The sequence below is a fragment of the Stenella coeruleoalba genome (assembly GCF_951394435.1).
Source record: "Stenella coeruleoalba genome assembly, chromosome: 15".
NCBI classification, from domain to species: domain Eukaryota; kingdom Metazoa; phylum Chordata; class Mammalia; order Artiodactyla; family Delphinidae; genus Stenella; species Stenella coeruleoalba.
In genome coordinates, this window is record NC_137161.1 from 242,646 (window position 1) to 260,245 (window position 17,600).

Genomic DNA, 17,600 nt, shown 5'->3' on the forward strand with positions numbered 1-17,600 from the left:
CACACACACAGACACACATCCAGGTCCACAATGCTCACATACAGATGAGCCTCTGGGCCCCCCGAGCCCCAAGCGCCAGCCCCTCCCCAGGAAGCCTTGCAAACGTCAGACAAGAGGCGCTTGTTCTCAGCAGGGCTTCCTCGCTCGCGGGAGCCCCGCCTGCTCACAGGCTGCGATTCTCCGGGCCCACACTAAGCGCCTTTATTCAGGGGAGAAAGAGCAACAAAGCACCTTCAGCTGGCTCGGGGCGATGAATCTCCTCCTGTCCTGACGCCTCAGCCTCGTCCTCCTCCGCAGTTCCTTCCGATTCATCAGAAACAGAGGCGCCCTTCACCTCGGCATCCTCGCTGCTGTCGCTGTCCACGCCGTAGCCCTCGTCCAGAGCCAGCTTCAGGGGGTGCGCCTTCCGCTTGGACCCCAGGTGCTCGGCCTCGGCGCCCCCCAGCTTCCTCTTCTTGGCCAGAGGGCAGCTCAGTAAACTGGGAGGGAGGAGGCCGGGCCACCCTGTCAGCACCTCCCGGGCCCCCGGCCTTCACCCTCTGCAGCGCTATCCCTGTCCTGAAAATTTCTCTTTGCATCTCATCACCACCCCTCCGCCAAAGCCCCAAACTCAAGACTGGCAGGTTGATGTGTTCAAAATTTTACAGTAATTGTCCGCATTAAAAAGGCCCTGATTGTGCTTTAAATTTCACTTCCTGCTTCTCTGGGAAGGCCTAATCTCAACGGCCCTGTCCACGCCACAGTCATCCCCCCTGGGATGGCCAGGGCCGGGGGTGGGGGCGGCGGCCCAGGCTGCTCTGCTCCGTGCCCACCGCCCCCCAGGCAGGTTGTCGGGAGTGCCCAGGCCCTTCCTCCTTCACCTCCAGACCCTTCACACCCTCACCCACCTCCTGAGCCTGGCACCGCAGTCGGGGGCCCCTGAGGCCCAGCAGACCCCCAGATGACAGCAGTGAGAAGAGCCGCCCAGCGTGTGCCGGCTCTGCTCTGGGCTCTCCCGCACAGACTCCTCCGGCCTCACAGCAGCCCCAAAGGGGAGACACCGGAAAGGCACGCCACAGCCGCGCTCGGCCTCCCAGCGAGAGGGTCACGTGGGAGGCCACCGCAGCTCGGCAGCCAAGAGCAGGGGTGGAAGGTTCTAGACCCACAAAGGGTCCCGAGCAGCAGAGGAGCTCCAACCCCCAGCAGCCCAACCTCTTTCCCAGGAACCCTGCCGAGGGCCCTCCAGCCTCCTTACCTTCGGTGCCTGGAGTACTTGCCCCGGATATGTCCCGAGCCCGTGCATCCGGGAGTGGGACAGCTGGGGGGAGACAAGCAGGGGTGGTCACCTGGGGGCGGGCCCCGTGGGGCATGGGGAGAGGGTCCGAATCTCGGGGCCCACCCCAGACCCTCACCCGGGGAAGCAGAAGATTGTCTCCAAACAGTTCATCTCAGAATGGCTGCTTGCAGTTTGCGAAAAATTAATGAAATAACTCACCCCCGTTTATATAAATGAATGGCGCATCACAATGTTATAAGAGTGTTTAATTAAAGATCTGTGCGTGTGAAAGCAAGGCTGGACGACTTCCTTTTTCCACGGTGAGTCTTTCCCACTGCAGGCAAACCACCACCAGGCTTCCAGGGGGCTGGGAACAAGGAAGCTCCAGGGCGCCCCCAGAGCAGCACCTGCAGCTGGCCCAAGGGCGAAGCACAAACACGGGGATCCTCCAGGGCCTTCGAGATGCTGCGAGGCCCTGCCCGGCGGGCCCCTCGCCGGTACACAGCCGACGCCCCCGGCAGGAGCAACTCTGCAAAGGTGCAGCTTTGACCCAGGCCACAGGACCCCGGCTGCGGGTGGCAGCAAAGACCCCGCTCCAGAACCTGCCGCCTGGTGTGATCCCAGCTCCCCGTGAAGGGCGGTGAAGCCAGGAGGGCCGATGACCCAGGAGCTGCGGGAGACCTCGGTGGGGCGAGGCCTGGCCTCTTACAGTTCCAGGGGTTCCTCTCCCTTCACCATCATCTGCCTCCCCACAGAACCAGACGGTGGGAAGCTCTGGAAACTTCCAGTCACAGGCACAGACCACCCAACCCACCTCCCCAGCAGTCAGCTCCCCAGGGCAGCAAGGGGCCTGTGTGGGGCTTGAGGTCAGGGTCCTGTGGGCTTTTGAGACGGAGAACCCGTGGTGGGAACAGGGGGAGCCCGAGCTCCTCCCGGGAGGTATCACCCAGGGTGTCCCCATCCAAGAAGGGTCTGAGCCCCCCACCTCCGAGCAGGCTCTCCCAGAGCCTGGGAAGGAAGGCTGTGAGCTCCTGAGGTTCACAAAGGGGCCCCACTCTGGACCTCTGTCCAGACACACTGTTGTGTCTAATCTGATCGATCACGGACCTGACTACAGAGGACTGTGGGGTCCACACTCGCTGATGGATCAGCAAGAAACAGAACAGTCCGTGGAGGCAGGGTCGCGCCCCCCAGCGCAACGGTGGCCCTTGCGGGAGCCGGGGTCTCTGAAGGGGACGCACCCTGCAGCCCCCCATGATGAGGCCACCGTGGCTCATCTCCTGGTGTTTAAAAGAAGAGAGGAAAGGAGAGAGGGAGAGGAAGGGGGAGGATGGGGGGGGAACATGCGAACTTTGTGTGGGTTTCCTTTCCAGACAGACAGGACTTGCTGCTGCCCGAGGCCTCTCACTGAAATCTATGCCCCACACTTGCTGTCACTTTCTCAAGAACTAGCTTTGAGACTCTTCACAAAAGCTCCTTGTTATTGGGGATTTGAAGCTGAGGTCCCAATTAGTCGATTAATCACTGAGTCAGTCAGGCAATTAGGTGCCAGCTGCTGCGGCACTGGCACTGCCCCCAAACACGTCACCTGCTCCGAGCACACCTCCGCCCACCAGTTCAGAAGCACCTGGCCTCCAGCCCTGAGGGCCGGCCCTCCAAGGGCAGCGGGCCAGGCATGCGCAGAGCTGCCAAGGGCCCCTCGGGGAGAGGAACCTGGAGGCCCCCTCCTCCCCACGTGCCAGCACAGAGAGTACCCGCGGAAAGCAAGCCCCAGGGGCTCAGTGCCAGCAGGTCACCCCATGGGCACCCCCAGGGCTGGTAGGATGCCCTCTGTGTGCTCGGGGCCGGAGGGCAGGGTGAGGCACCAGCTCTGGTTCCAGGCCTCTGGAGCCCCTCGCCAGCATGGAGGAAGAGGGAGACCCGGCCAAGCCCTCCCCCGATTCCACAGCATGGGCCTGAGTGTGGCAGAGACAGGGAGGTGGGCAGAGGGCCTGCCTGCCGTCAGCCTGAGAGGGGTCCTGGCGATGGCTCGGAGGGATCTGAGGATCTGGACATAAACAGCAGCTCTCAGGCCATGGCGGAGGCCGGGAGGAGCCGTGCCCCAGTGGGAGCCCCTGGAAGCGACTGGCTTCCCTCCGGCCCCGCGGAGGCAGGTAGAGGGCTCCCCACTCCCTTCTGTCGCCTTGGCAGGAGCTGGCCAGTGGCTCAAGAGGAGGCCCTCAGGTGAGGACAGGCGGGCTGCGGACTGGGGCGTGGGCGTGGCAGACGGGCATCCTTCCCGGGACTGGGAGACGCCCCAAGGATGCCCCAAGAGGGGTCCACCCACCCCCTTCCCTTCCCTGCATAAGCCGCCTCCCGCAGCGTGGACAGCAGATGGGCCCCATGTAGAGCGGGGGCGGGGTGGAGGGGGAGTCTGCTGGCTCTTCACTGCGCAAAGGGAAAGGCCACCAGAGCCGCTTGTTTTCTCTCAGGGACTCGGCTTCAAGTCAGAGCAAGAGCTGAAGGGGCTCCGGGTGGGAGGAGGCAGCTGAGAGTCCTGCTTGGTCCAGGCCCACCAGCTCCTCAGCTCGTTTCCTAGCAACCGCCACTCGCCGGCAAGCGGCTCCCGGAGTCTCTGCTTGCGATGGGGAAAGGGCCGCTGGGGGCAGTGGGCCACAGATTCTGGGTCCACAGGGTGCAAGTCCCTCGTCCACAGAGTGAGTCCTGCGGGTACAGCTTCCCTGTGACCCGTCCTCCCGTCAAGTGATTCCGAAGGGGTTCCTTTGACATCCCAGCGGCAAGTCTGCTCCGGGGTCGCTCTGCCTGTGCTGGCACCCACTGCGAAGGCCCCGCGGGACCAACCACAGCCCCCCAAGTGCTGGGGGCAGGGGTCGGGCTTGCGGCACCTGCCCCTTCCCGCGGGGTGAGCGCACGATCACAGAGCCTCAGGGAGCGTGCCCCACGGCTGGTTCGTGGCCAACAAACGGTTGTGAACTCAGGCGTGAGTGGCACATTCCACGTGGATTTTCCTCTAGGCATCGATTCTCAGCAACGGGAAGAATTGCTGAGGACATCGTTGCTAGAACACGTCAATGCATCTCTCCCCAGTTTCCCCATCAGATTGCATGCGGGCCTCACTATTACCATGCAAACAGGGTGAGACCAGGAGATCGATGACGCTGCACAAATTCCAGATGCCCACACAATCCCCCTACTTACACTGGTCAAGTCCGCGCTCAGAATATTTCAAAATACATCTATTCTGGGTCATTTTTGCTTCAAAGTTTCAAGAGAAACCTAGCCCTCTGGGTTTGCCTTTCCAGTCTCCTCCATTACTTCATCTGTTCCCAAAACTCAAGTCCTGTGCCCAGCCTCCTCTCCCTCGTTGTCCCCAGGATGTCCCCAGGATGTCCCCAGGTGAACGTCACATAGCCCAAGGGAAGCAGCACCTCCCCCGGGAGACCTGCTCTGCACCCTGCGGTCTGCGGCCCCTCTGAGCGTCACGTGGGGTCTCCTCCACTGGTCCACCCGCAGGCCCCTACCCTCCAGGGAGCTGGCCACTGTGCTCCATGCAACTCCAGGGGCCTGGCTTGTCTGCTGTGCCCCCCTCACCCTGTGACCAGTCACCCTGTGACCCTGTGATCAGGTCACCCTGTGACCCTGTGATCAGTCCTGTGACCAGGACTGGCCTTTGAGCAGGAGGCTGTATGATTCAGCTCTTCCGGCTGTGTGAGTTCTAACCCTCCGAGCCTCAGTTTCCCCACTTCACAAACGGGGAAACACCAGCAGCCGCCAGTGCTTCCATGAGAATCCCTGAGATCGGACTGCACTGTGCAGCCGCTGCAGGGCTCGCCGCATGCGCGGGGCTCTGAGCACCGCTCCCACGTGCTTCCCCTCCCGCCTCCAGGTTACAGCCTCAAAGGTTGGAGAGATGCTGGGATGTTCTGGGGTCCTCTCATTTTCCTGACTGGCAAAAGAAGCCATCCACTCAACCACTATCTGGTGAAGAATAAGATGGTCCCAGCCCCAGGCGTGTTCACTGTCTAGTGAGAATCTTCACCCCTAAGAACGTAGAAGTGGCTTATGCCCTGGAACCGTGCAATTAGGTGGAGAGAGCTGTTCCAGGCTGGGGCACAGGGAGCACGAAATAACAGCACCCACCCTCAGTAACTAGAAAGCTCTGTTTGTCTCCATCCTCGAGCCTGGAAGCCCACAGAAATGTCCATCAGGGAGTGGCCGTCACCCCCAACCCCGCAGCACAGGCAGAGCAGGACCGCAGCGAACTCAGCACCAGAGCTGCTCCAGGGGCGGGAGGGTGGGCTCGGAGCCCCTTCATCCCTCCAGCAAGCCTCAGGCAGGTTACCTTGGCCACAGTTCAAGTCTGGCCCCATCTCACAGGAAACTTATAAAAATTAGACGGGGCACCCAGAGCCCACCTGGCACACGGGGGGCCCTCCCTTCCGTCTCCAGTGTTCTGAGCCAGACGCACTGGCCCTACCCCTCGCCCGGAAAGGGGGGATGCGAGAGGCTGCTTTCCTTGCCACTCACTGGACACCATTCACTGGAGCTCTGCCTGGGCAAGATGGCCCCTGGGCCGGCCCTGGACGCCCCAGGAAGAGCCCAGGCCCACAGGACCTGCAGTCCGAAGGCCACGTGGGGCGATGCTGGGGCAGCCCAGCCCGTAAGCATTGGGGTGGCTTTCTCTCTGGCCTTCCCCCAGCCCCTCCCCTCCACACACACACAAGGGCTTTGGCCAAGCCCAGGACGGAAGCCAGCAGGCGAGGGCAAGTCGACCTCTGGGGAGGAAGCCTGGCCCCTCCTGCTTCAACCCAGGAAATTGCCACGTGTCTGTCCTCCCTCCTGTTCAGGATGCCCGTCCCTGTGAGGCCGGCCTGGAATCTGCAAAGTCACAGAGCTCAGCCGGTACATAAGCCACTGCTGCCCTCAAGTCACTGGAAGACTCGGGCGTGGGACAGCCCGTCCCCCCATCTCTGGCCGAGGAGCCACTAAGACAGCACCTTGCTGCCGGCTGAGGACCATGGTGACAGTCATGTCCCAGGGGTGACAAGGTGTGAGCACATCTGTGCCACTGTGCAAGGCTGGCTGCATGGTGGTGCCAGGACAAGGCGGGAGAGGACAAGGCAGGGTGAGGACGGATGCACACAGGCCAGGCAGAAAGGAGCCTCGTTAGGGAAAGCAGGGGCCCGGGCGCGGTTGCTCAACTCCAGGCGCCCAGTGCAACATTTAGGACGAACGGGGTCACAGGCGTGCACCATGCTGGGTGCGGGCAGGAAGCCTTTCTTACCTGAGGTCGGCACCTGTGGGCTCTGGGGGAGCTGAGTGAGAGAAAGAGAAACAGGGAAACTCGTGTGGGAAGCAGAACTGAAAAGGCACGTGTGTCTCCACAGCACAAGCGACTGAAGGGCGGGGGCGACCCCGTCCTGAACCCCGCTTTTCCCTCCTAGAATGTCCTCCAGGGTCTCGCAGAGGGAGCTGCGTCCTCCAAGCCGGTGCTCATGTCAGACCACCGCCCCCCCCCCCCCCAGCCCCGTGGCTGCTGGTTTTGCAGAGTCGGACAGAGGCCCCAGCTAAGACAGGCTCCCTGGGACAGCATCTCTTTCTCTAATCTCAGGGAGCAGTCATCTTCTGGCTGCAAAGAGGACCCAGAGGATAAAGCTGGCCGGAGAGGAGAACAGGTGGCCCAAGCACCTGGTTCCTCAGTGATGGGGCCACTGGGACAATAACTTGCATTAGTCTGACTGGCAGACACTTGAGAAGCTCGGGGCGTCTGGCCCCTCCTTGAGGGCCACCCACGCACAGGAACAGTGTGTGCCCTGTGGCGTCGGGGTGGCAAGGCTGGCCAGGGTGTCGGGACTTGGTCCCTGCAGAGCAAGCAGGGCCTCAGCCCCTCTCCCTACCCCAGTGCCAGTTCAACCCAGCAACATCCCAGTGCCCTCAGCGCCAAGACTAATCTGGGAGGCAGAGAGGCTGGTGATGCGAGGCTGGCGGCCTCTCCTTCCCAAACAGAACAGGTCTAACCAGGTTTTGCTTTCCCCACTCTGCTGCGCTGGGGCTGCCCCCTCCTCTCCTCCCCAGCAGGTGCATCTGGGCCAAAAGCCCCCCAGTGGCCGTGGCCCTCAAATGCACCCTGAGGCTGAGGAAGCCTGAGGCCACCAGGTGCCCGGCTTAGGGGAGGAGCGTCCCAGGGGCGAGGCACTGCTGCGGGATTCTGTCCTCCTAAGGACAACTGCTGCGGGAGGACCTGGGACTCTTGGCCAGAGGCAGGCTGTGGACGGCCCTGGCCAGACCCTGCTGGGAGGGGAGCGGGGACTCACCTCGGAGGGCCTTGGATCTCGTACGAGCTCTCTTCTCGTCATTTTCTAAGCTCATCTGCAAGTAAAAACAACTGCGCTGTCAACAGGAAGCCGGCAGAGCCACCCCCTGTGTCTGCAGCATCACCTCCAGGCATTTTCTGTCTCAAGCTTCACCGGGGCCTGTGAAGCTGACACAGGAGACAAGGAAGAGCTCACGTGGCAGGAACGGCCTGCGAACCCGCGAGCAGCAGGTGAGGCGTACGAGCTTCGAGCTTCGGGGCGGAGACCACTGGCCCCATAGTGTCCCTCATCTCCTGCTCTGGGCCCTCCTGACGCCCCCAGGCTCACATCCGAGGAGGAAGCTGCAGCCACCAAGCCTTCATTAACGTCGGGGTGTCGTAACACACGGTCCCCTGGCGACACCACCCACCGCAGACTCTGACCCCGCCATGCTGAGAGCCCAGCTTCCCCTGGGAGTTGGTGACCCCGGCACTCGAGGGTCGTCTTGTTAGAAACAGGTGCCTGGGACCTGAGCGGGCTTCACTGTCCCCCGTGCGTTGTCCCACGGACAGCCAAGGGGGGCAGCCTGAGCTTGGGGACCTGATCATCCTCAACGTGAGATGGGCACCCCAATGCGCGGGTGCTTCCAGCAGCACAGGGGCCTCCAGGCACCGCTGCCCAGTGGAAGAGAGTGCAGGTCATCCACGTCATTTAAACTTTTCTAATAACTTTTTCTAATTAAAAGTGTAAAAAGAGGGCTTCCCTGGTGGCGCAGTGGTTGAGAGTCTGCCTGCCAATGCAGGGGACGCGGGTTCATGCCCCGGTCCGGGAGGATCCCACGTGCCGCAGAGCGGCTGGGCCCGTGAGCCATGGCCGCTGAGCCTGCGCGTCCGGAGCCTGTGCTCCGCGACGGGAGAGGTCACGACAGTAAGAGGCCCACGTACCGAAAAAGAAAAAAAAAAAAGTGTAAAAAGAAGCGGGTGAAATTGATTTTAATACTAAACTTTACTCAGCCCGATCTCTCCAAAACATTATCATTTCTACAGCATCAATAGAAAAAGTTATGAACGGGATTTTGTTTCGTGCTGACTCTTAGAAATCCTGCACATCTCCTGGACTCACAGCCCCTCTGAGTTTGACCAGCCACGTGCCAAGGGCCCGTGGTCACGGCGCTGGCTCTGGAGGCGGGAAGCAGACGGGGGTGAGAGCTGGTAGGAGCGCAGGTCGAGGCGTCCCCTGGACCCGACACACAGGCCACCCTCCCAGAGTTGCTGACTCCCCCAGGAGAGAGGGAGTGGAGGCCCTCGAGGGGGATGGGGACCCCGCACGTCCTCTGGCTACCCTGCCTGAGCCCATCAGCTCCTGTCCCGCATTCTCTGCCTCAGACCCACTTCCATGGGGGATGCTGCCCACATCCTTCCAGGGAACAAGGCAGAGCCCCGGGAGGGTAGGGGCGCCCCGGAGCACAGGTCATCACACGGGATCCCCAGCTGGGTCTGGGCTGGAGCGAGTGGGAGATAGAAGGGGCCCTCTTCCCAGCAGGTGTGCCCTGTGGGGGGCGGGGGAGGGAGCAGCCCCACCTCCCAGGCCCCCAAGAGGCCATCAGAGCAAAGCCAGCCAGTGGGAAAGGAGCAGCCAGGGAAGGGGCTTCAGTCCCCAGAGGCCAGCACAGGACAAGCAGCTAAGGTCCCGCTCAGGAAGAAAGACAAGGGACCCCTCCCATTAACTCCCCTGCTATTAAGCTAGAACTTGCAAAGCGAGCCCCCAACCCGGGCAGCACGAACGCACAGAGATTCGTGTGCTGTGTTAAGGACGAAATCACAACCTGGGGTAATTTATGCCGCCGTCGACTCCAGGCGGTAGAGCTGAGAGCTGCGTGCTTGCAGCCTCCCGACAGCACGGAAGACAATTACTGTAATTCCTATTTTAAAGCAGCGCTCCCCGTGGACCGATGGCTCACATTTAAAGCGAAGAGAGGAGCAGGTGTCAGAGGGACTTCATCACATTTATGAGCCTTCAAATGTCGTCTGCGCCGAGCCCAGCACAGCGGCTTCCGATGCAGTGGCACAAAGGGGCCGCGGCGTCTGATTGCCAGGCCGCTCTCGGCTGAAATGCAATCTACAGCTCTTTTTTTTTTTTTTTTTTTTGTCAGTTTTCCCAAGGAAATTGGCGAGCATTCTGCTAGGTTAAAGCGTGCCTTGGCAATTTGGATTTCCTGAAGATAAATTATTCACAGAGCACAGAATAGAGAGGGTTGCAGGATGCATGCGGGCGCTGCCGCACACTGCAAGCTCCTGTCGGCAGAGCGGACAGCTGTGGCATTCACTCTGCCAAGCACCTTTCCATCTGCAATTTACCTGCATCAAATGGTCAATAAGTGAGAAGTTCTCTCCAGTGCACGGAGCTTTGATGTGCAAAGGGGACAAACTGAACTACGGGAGGAAGAACTAGGGTTATAGCTCTTCAATACGAGAATGAGCTTCTGAGAGCCGGGTGCCGCCACCGACGGGCAAGCAGGGAAACCTTGATTCCTGAGCCAGCGCCACTGGCTTTTCACTGCTTTCCTTCTCTGAGGGTGGTTCTCTGCCTCCTCCCGCCCTCAGCACCGGTGCCTCACGTGGGGATGGGCAGCCCTGCTCAGCCTGCCGGCCGCCCCGCCTTCTGCCCCCGCCAGAGCAAGACAGGCCAAGACAGGGAGACACTTCCCAATTTTTCATTAATTTATTTTTGAATTTCTTCCCTTGTTCCGAGCACAAACCAGTCAAGTTTGTTTCTGAAAGACCCACACGGAGTTGAGTGACCTCCCACCGGAGGGTGAAAGGCCCCATCCCGGCCTACCGGCCTCAACGCCCCCACCCCGTGGGGCTAGCGATCTCTCAAGAACTGGTCCACGCTGCTTCTGTGATGCCGACTGCTTTCCGCCGCCAGCGGCCTGTCTTGCGGCTGCCCTGGGCTCCCTGAACCAGCTCTTCGCTCTAATTAACATTTCAGTCGTTCTGTCTTCAACAGGAAAACTATGGGAGAGTAATTTACAAATGCAAACGCACCCCATTTGGCCACATCTCTCTTTTTTTTAATTATTTACTTGTTTGTTTGTTTATTTATTTATTTTTTGGCTGCACTGGGTCTTTGTTGCTGCACGCAGGCGTTTCTCCGGTTGCTGTGAGTGGGGGCTACTTTTCGTTGCGGTGCGTGGGCTTCTCATTGTGGTGGCTTCTCTTTTTGTTTTTGTTTCTGTTTTTTTTGCAGTATGCAGGCCTCTCACTGTTGTGGCCTCTCCCGTTGCGGAGCACAGGCTCCGGACGCACAGGCTCAGTGGCCATGGCTCACAGGCCCAGCCGCTCCGCAGCATGTGGGATCTTCCCAGACCAGGGCACGAACCCGTGTCCCCTGCATCGGCAGGCGGACTCTCAACCACTGCGCCACCAGGGAAGCCCGGTGGCTTCTCTTGTTGTGGAGCACGGGCTCTAGGCGCACAGATTCAGTAGCTGTGGCATGCGGGCTCAGTAGTTGTGGCTCGTGGGCTCTAGAGTACAGCTCAGTAGTTGTGGCGCACGGGCTTAGTTGCTCCAAAGCATGTGGGATCTTCCTGGACCAGGGCTCGAACCCATGTCCCCTGCATTGGCAGGCGGATTCCTAAGCACTGTGCCACCAGGGAAGTCCCTGACCACATCTCTTAACCAGCGTCTCTTCGCCCTTCTTCTGAACCTGCTTTGTTGTGTCACGTGATGGTCTCACTCACGGGGGTGGCGATGCTTGGCTCTGTTTTGTATTTTTCAGTAAAGTCAAGGGTAATCGTGTAAGCTCTTCTTAAATGTAAACGGTTCTCACAATGACTTGTTACAAAACCAGCCCCTTCCACATGGCACCCTTGCCAAACCTGAGGTCCCCGAGCTGGATGTTTACAAACTCGGGGACCAAGAGAGCAAACGTGCGGAGCAACCTTGAAACCAATAGCTTCTTAGGCTGTGGTTGTGAGAAGGGCTCTCAGAATCCAGACGCACAGCCAGTGACACAGTGGACAGGGTGGACTCTCCCCCAGGAACGTCCAGTCAGAGGTCCAACGGGCTTCGTGCGACCTTCAACTCTACCCCCAGAACCCAGCAGTTCAGGGACCTGCAGGTGGTTTCTGGAGGGCTGCCTCCCCCGTTTCTCTTTCTGGCTCAGTCATCCTCCCTCCGTCTGTCTGTCTCTCTGTGTCTCTCTGAATCTCTCTCTCCGACTCTCTCCCTCTGTCCCTGTCTCCGTCTCTCTGACTCTCTCTGTCTCTCTCTGTTTCTCTTTCATTCTCTTTCCTTCTTGGTTCTTCCCAGGGCCTTCACAGCTGAAGAGCTTCCCCCCTCTCCACCCTATACCACGTCCCTGCCCTTCTGCACCATGGCTAAGGGCTAGACGAAAACCAGACTCCACGCTGGAGCCTGGCCCTGAGCAGCCGTGGACGTCGCCTGACACTCCGGCCCCTGCGGGCTGTCCTGGCCTGAGTAGCACCAACTATGCGACCCGAGGCAGCAGGTCCCTCACTGCAGAGAAGGGGAGATGTCAGGGCGTCGGGGGGGAGCTCAAGAGGAAGGGGCTGCTCAGCCGTGGGAGCCTGGGTGGGAGTGGGGAGGCCCCGTGGATCAGAGAAGACCTGAGGACATTCAGGGAAGAGGGCCTCAGGGGGCGGGGGCGCCCGCCCCGTGGAGAAGGTGCACCCTTGGGTGGCCAGCGCCTCTCAGTGGTCAGGCCTGCGTCCTCCCTCTTTGCACCCCCTCTCTCGCTCTCCCCCTGGCCTGCTCATCTCCATCTGAAATAAGCTCCATCATTCATGTTTTTGAGGCCAGTGTCTCCCTGCAGAGACCTCTTTGACTGCTCGGGGCATACCGTGTAAGGTCAGACAAACAGGCAGAGGGACAGACAAACTGGGACGATCTGAAACGTCTCTGAGATCCTGGAGCTGGGGAAGGTGGCCAGGAGCCATCAGAGCAGAGACCAGAGCCCCGAGCTGCTGGAGAGTCCAGGGCCCCGGGACCACAGAGGACTCCCCCTGGCCCCGGGCTGCGGGAGTAGGTCCAGGAGCTCGGGCTGGGCCCCATTCTACTTAGAACGCGTTGCAACAGCGTGCAAAGCTGGGGATTAGAACGGACTTAGGACAACTTTTTAAAATGCACAAGACTGTTTGGGTGATAGCGTCCCTTTTCCTCCAGGAAGACCCAGACGAAGAAGGGGAAGTGTCTGCTGGCTCGCAGGACCAGGCAGCCTGCCTAGAAGGAGGGGTGACGTGGGGAGAGGAGGGCCGAGCAGGGGCACGGTCTGGGCTGGTCTTACTCCCTCACCGTGCACACAGCCTGGGAGCAGAGCGTTGGGACAAACCCGCGCTCCTACCTCTGGAGAGACGCCCCCTCGAAGGATTTCCGAGCAGCTTTCAAGTACGCTCCTTGCTCCATCTCCCACCAGCCATCCCAGCAGCCCAGCCCGCAAGCGCAGCAGGGCAGACCCCAGAGCAGCCTCCTGCTTGGAAGGTGCTGAAGTCCTGCCGTCTCCGGGACCCTCAGCACACGTCCTGCTCTCCATTCTCTGACGGCTGAGGCCAAACCACACACACGCACCCCTGCGCCTCCTGACAGCTGTCACAGCGCCCCTGCTTCCCGGCGGTGACGCCTGTGTCCCCCTCGGAGGACGTCTGACTGTGTGTCTGAAGAACTCTGACGCTCCACCCATCGTTCAGCCGACTGGCAGCTGAACAGACCAGCCCTCTCCTCGGGTTGTAGAAAGGACACCCCATGGAGCACTATTTAACACGCATCTTGGGAGGGGCTCTCCTGGCATCTCCAAGCGTGGGGTCATGGCTCACTCCAACCCCTACATTAAAATTATAACTATATAATAGACACCCTGATACAGCAGCCATGCCTGGGTCCATCTGTCTAAAACTTCAGCAGGAATGGAGTTTCCACCTCCTCGGGGTAGAAATCTAGCCACATCCAAGCAGGCAGGTCAGAGGACACAGCTGGGGCCACCTCCTCCCCTCGTCAGGTGCGTCCTGCAGTGGCAGGAGGGAGGCCCTGCTGGGCATCCCCGCAGTCACCCTGCTCCTGGCTTGCGTACCTCTGGTCATCCACTGAACACCCATGATCTGGGGCCCAAGTGCTTCCTTCTTCAAGGTCAAGAAGAGCTTTAAGGTCCTACCATCCACACCTGCTCCTTTCCTCCTTAAGTTTATCAAAAAAAATAAAAGCCCGGTGCCCAGCACTTCCCACGAAGCACACAACCACCTAATCTCGTCTACCAGCCCCTTCCACACCCACCTCCGAGCTGTCCACACGCCTGGTGCTGAACTCAGAGGCCGAGGCGGCTGCGACCACCCCACACACAGGGCTGCTCTGCTCCGGGTGCCCTCGGGGCGCCGAGCTCCCCAGCTCCCCGCCTCCTTCTCGGGCCAGTCCTGCCATTGTGCACCCTCTGCCCTCTTGTGTCCCCACCCCTTCTTGGCCTCCTCGGTGAGAAGGTGCCCCCGGCGCCAGCCCCATAGTCCCTCCTTCTCTGGCTCACTCTTCTTCGCTTCTCTGCTCAGAGCAGTAACTCTGGCCCTGTCTGCCCAAACTAGAGGAAATGACCCTAACGGAGCAGGTGTGAAACAGTCGGCGCTGGGGGAGAAGCTGAGCATGGCCACCAGGCATGTTCCCAGCAGGCCCCACACGCTCCAAGCTTATCACACCTGAGCCGCGGGGTGACTGCAGCCTTCCTACCTGCCCCTTACACAACGCCAGCCACTGTGAAGACACGGCACCCAGAGCCCCTGGCCTCGAACCAGGTAGCTTCTTGGTCACGTGATCCCTGAGCGCTCAGGGCCAGATGGGTGAGGCGAGTACGGCATTCAGTCAGGTGCAGATTTAAGGGGGAAACAAAACTAAGTGATCAAATTAAATAATAATTTAATGCAATATTTTAAAACATCTAAATTAATGCAAAAATTCCATGATGAGCAAAATAACAAAACTTGAAATAAAGACTGGGCCAGCATTACTGTCTGAGCTGAACTCAAACACGGCTCAGCAGAGCACAGATGACCACACAGGAGTAAGAGTGTGAGCGGAGGTGCCTGACGAGGTGCTAGGGCAGACCCATGCCACGTACAGTCCAGTCACCAGATTCAAAAGAAAAACGCTGGGCTTCGAGAGTAGAATGCAAGCCCCCTCAGATGACGTTGCCGCCTAAAACTTCGCAGCCCTGCCTGTCTGTCCCCCGGCCGCCACTTCTCCGTGGCCATGCTCTGGGCCATGGCTTGGATCCTGGGTGGAGAGCGTCCACGTGTCAAAGAATATGAGAGATCAGAATCTGAGATCTGGGAAGGGATGCCCACCGAGCCCGTCGTCACCCACACTTCCATCTCTGAGGGTCACCTGAGCCTGGGCACCTGGCTTCACCCAGAGCCCAGCATGGGGAGTGAGCACGTCCAGAATGAGAGGTTTGGTGTGAGCGCACGTGATATCTGGGTCTGGAGCGTCCCTGTGGAGGGGGAGTGCCTGAGTCACCTCCACCAGCGAGCTCCAGGCAGGTGTGAGCAGGGCACCGCAGGCCCCCACTTGGGAGGATTGCAGTCACCCAGATCAGCAGACCTCAGGAGTCCCTGCAGCAAAGGCTGCCCAGCGAGCGGCGGGGAGAAGAGCAAGTATTGAAGTGCACCGCGGAGCCCGGGCGGGACCGGGCCCCAGAGCAGGGGCCTGGCAGATACGGGACCTGCTGTCACATTGTGGTTTTCCTCTACTCAGAGGCACTTTTCTTCCTTTCATTTTAAAGATCATGGATGGTCCTAGCCTGCACTTATTCTTGGCCTAATCTCGACGGATAATGACTAGACCAGAAGTCGCCTCCACGCTCCACGCCAAGGAGTGAGAAGGACCCTTGCCCGGACCCGGGGCCCCAGGTTGGGCGCTGCGCTCCAAGCACCTCACCTTGCCGTGTCCGCCCAGGAAGAGTCTCGGGGTCCTGCAGTTGTCGGTCTTGTCTCCGTGCGTCCACCTCTGACTCAGCAACTCACCCCGGAACTCATTTTCTGAGAGTCAGAAAAAGAAAACCTAATGAACGCCAGCCGTGCCAGCTCGAGGGGAGAAATCGAGACACTTGGGCCACTCTTGTACACAGCACCCATACGACCCTTGTTTTCCGGAGTCCACCAGAAAGCCATGACCATCTCAGGCATGCAGGACAGGAGCGCTTGGGGGGAAATCGGTCTCTGCTTCGGACAGCCCTCAGAGGCTGCTAGCACCCTCACCCCTGCACCATCGCCCCAGCTCTCGCACTGTTTTATGGAACATGTCAGAAAGTGGGGGGGGGGGGATTTCCACTAACAGCCACTCCGACCAGGGGGCTGGCACAAATCAGGTGAGGTCCAACGCTTTGCCTCCCCTTTGCCCGGCTTCCCAGCATCTTTCCTCTCCCTGTGTTCCTGCCTCTCTCCAGGGCAATACTTCTAGTTAATATTTAATTCCTCACATAAATTCACACGTCAAAGCAGAGGCTATAGGCATCAGCTGGACCGGACAAAGAAATGCATCGTGTACCTACTCCTTGCACGGCACTCCCTTGTTTCCATGACAACCAGCTTTCTACAACTACAGCGTTTCAAAGGAAGGTCATGAAGTAACCAACAATAAAAACAGGAAATGAATATTCCTGCATCCTGCTCTCTGCTTCTCCTTGGAAGTGAGTTTGGGTTCCGCTGAAGGCCGGTCAGGCTCACTGCTGTAACACCCATCATCCTTCTTTCCTCACGTTTTTGATGTGCATCCCCAAATGCCGTTTTGCTGTAATTCCACCACTCCTGCCCCGCTCAGCCCTGTGCTCCGGCCACAGTGCCCTCCTGTCTGGAAATGTCTCCAACCCATTAAAGGGCCTCCTCTGACCTCCAGTAGCACAGGAGGGAAGCAGATTGGTTGTCAAGGAGACGGCCTAGTGCACCATCTTCAAAGGAATGGGTGACACCACCAGAATTTGGCACCAACTGTGTGCCTCACCCTCACCGAGCTGTGGGTCACCTGCAGGGGACCCCCCTGAGGACTGGACTCCGCTAGAGAGGTGTAAACCGATCATCTCGGGCCAGCTACCCCATGGCCATCAGCGCACGGTAAGAGGAGCCAGCCCCACCCAATCAAACTTATGAGAGGAGTCACCCAGGGCCCCGGATCCCAGAGGAGGAGACAGCAAACAGCATCTGTGGTGAGGAGGGAGCAGACAGTCTCCTCAAAAGGCGATGGAAGGGAAGAAACTGGGGAGGCGAGTTGACAAGAACGGCCCTGGCCACAGGGTATGCATCGCACTTGAAGACGGGTGGTAGAAATTCTGCATCTAGAGTGACAGTGGAGGCTGGGAGACCCCTGGCCACAGATGGGGTTCCCTTTCCACACATACCTCCCGTCAGAGGAGACGTTGCAGGTACCCTCATCCTGGGCTGATTTGCGAGGCTCCAGGGGAATTTCTTACCATGGTGACATATGTGAATGAGTTGGGTAACTGGGCATATCTCCCTGGCAGCTGGAGGGAAGGACATACCCTGAGATCTGTGCTGCTGCGAGCAGGATGGGTCCTTCCCCCTCGGCGTCCCAGCAGGTGTCCTGGAAGCCTCCCTCCCAGGCCTTCCTGCTCTCGGTCCCACATGCTTCCTGGAGAAGCCCAGCAGGTGAAGGGCGCGAGTCTGTGCCAGGGGGACTCTGTGCTCTGTGACGGGAGGGAACCAGCTCACTGGGCCTCGCCACCCTCTCCTGGAGCGAAGCCCTGTTGAGGGGAACCCTCCCCTCACCTGCATTCCCTGTGCCCCACGCCTGCTCAGGCCACACCGAGAGGACCTTAAGAACATCTACCCCAGACTTCCCTGGTGGCGCAGTGGTTAAGAATCCACCTGCCAACACAGGGGACACAGGTTCGAGCCCTGCTCCGGGAAGATCCCATGTGCCGCGGAGCAACTAAGCCCGTATGCCACAACTACTGAGCCCATGTGCCACAACTACTGAAGCCCGTGCGCCTAGAGCCCGTGCTCCGCAACAAGAGAAGCCACCGCAATGAGAAGCCCGCGC

At 59.7% G+C, this 17,600-nt stretch overlaps 1 protein-coding gene across 1 annotated transcript in view; it reads right to left on the minus strand.

The window, feature by feature from the left end:
• Positions 1 to 17,600, minus strand: part of MYT1 (myelin transcription factor 1) — a gene marked incomplete at its 3' end in the record, with an annotated part of 63,995 nt that overhangs the window by 27,468 nt on the left and 18,927 nt on the right. The window contains exons 2-6 of the mRNA XM_079945144.1: positions 15,483 to 15,583; positions 7,570 to 7,624; positions 6,540 to 6,570; positions 1,235 to 1,297; positions 232 to 479 (exon numbers count right to left, since the gene is read on the minus strand). Of these exons, the coding sequence (XP_079801270.1) occupies positions 232 to 479; positions 1,235 to 1,297; positions 6,540 to 6,570; positions 7,570 to 7,624; positions 15,483 to 15,583 (498 nt within the window). The remainder of the gene's footprint in view (positions 1 to 231; positions 480 to 1,234; positions 1,298 to 6,539; positions 6,571 to 7,569; positions 7,625 to 15,482; positions 15,584 to 17,600) is intronic.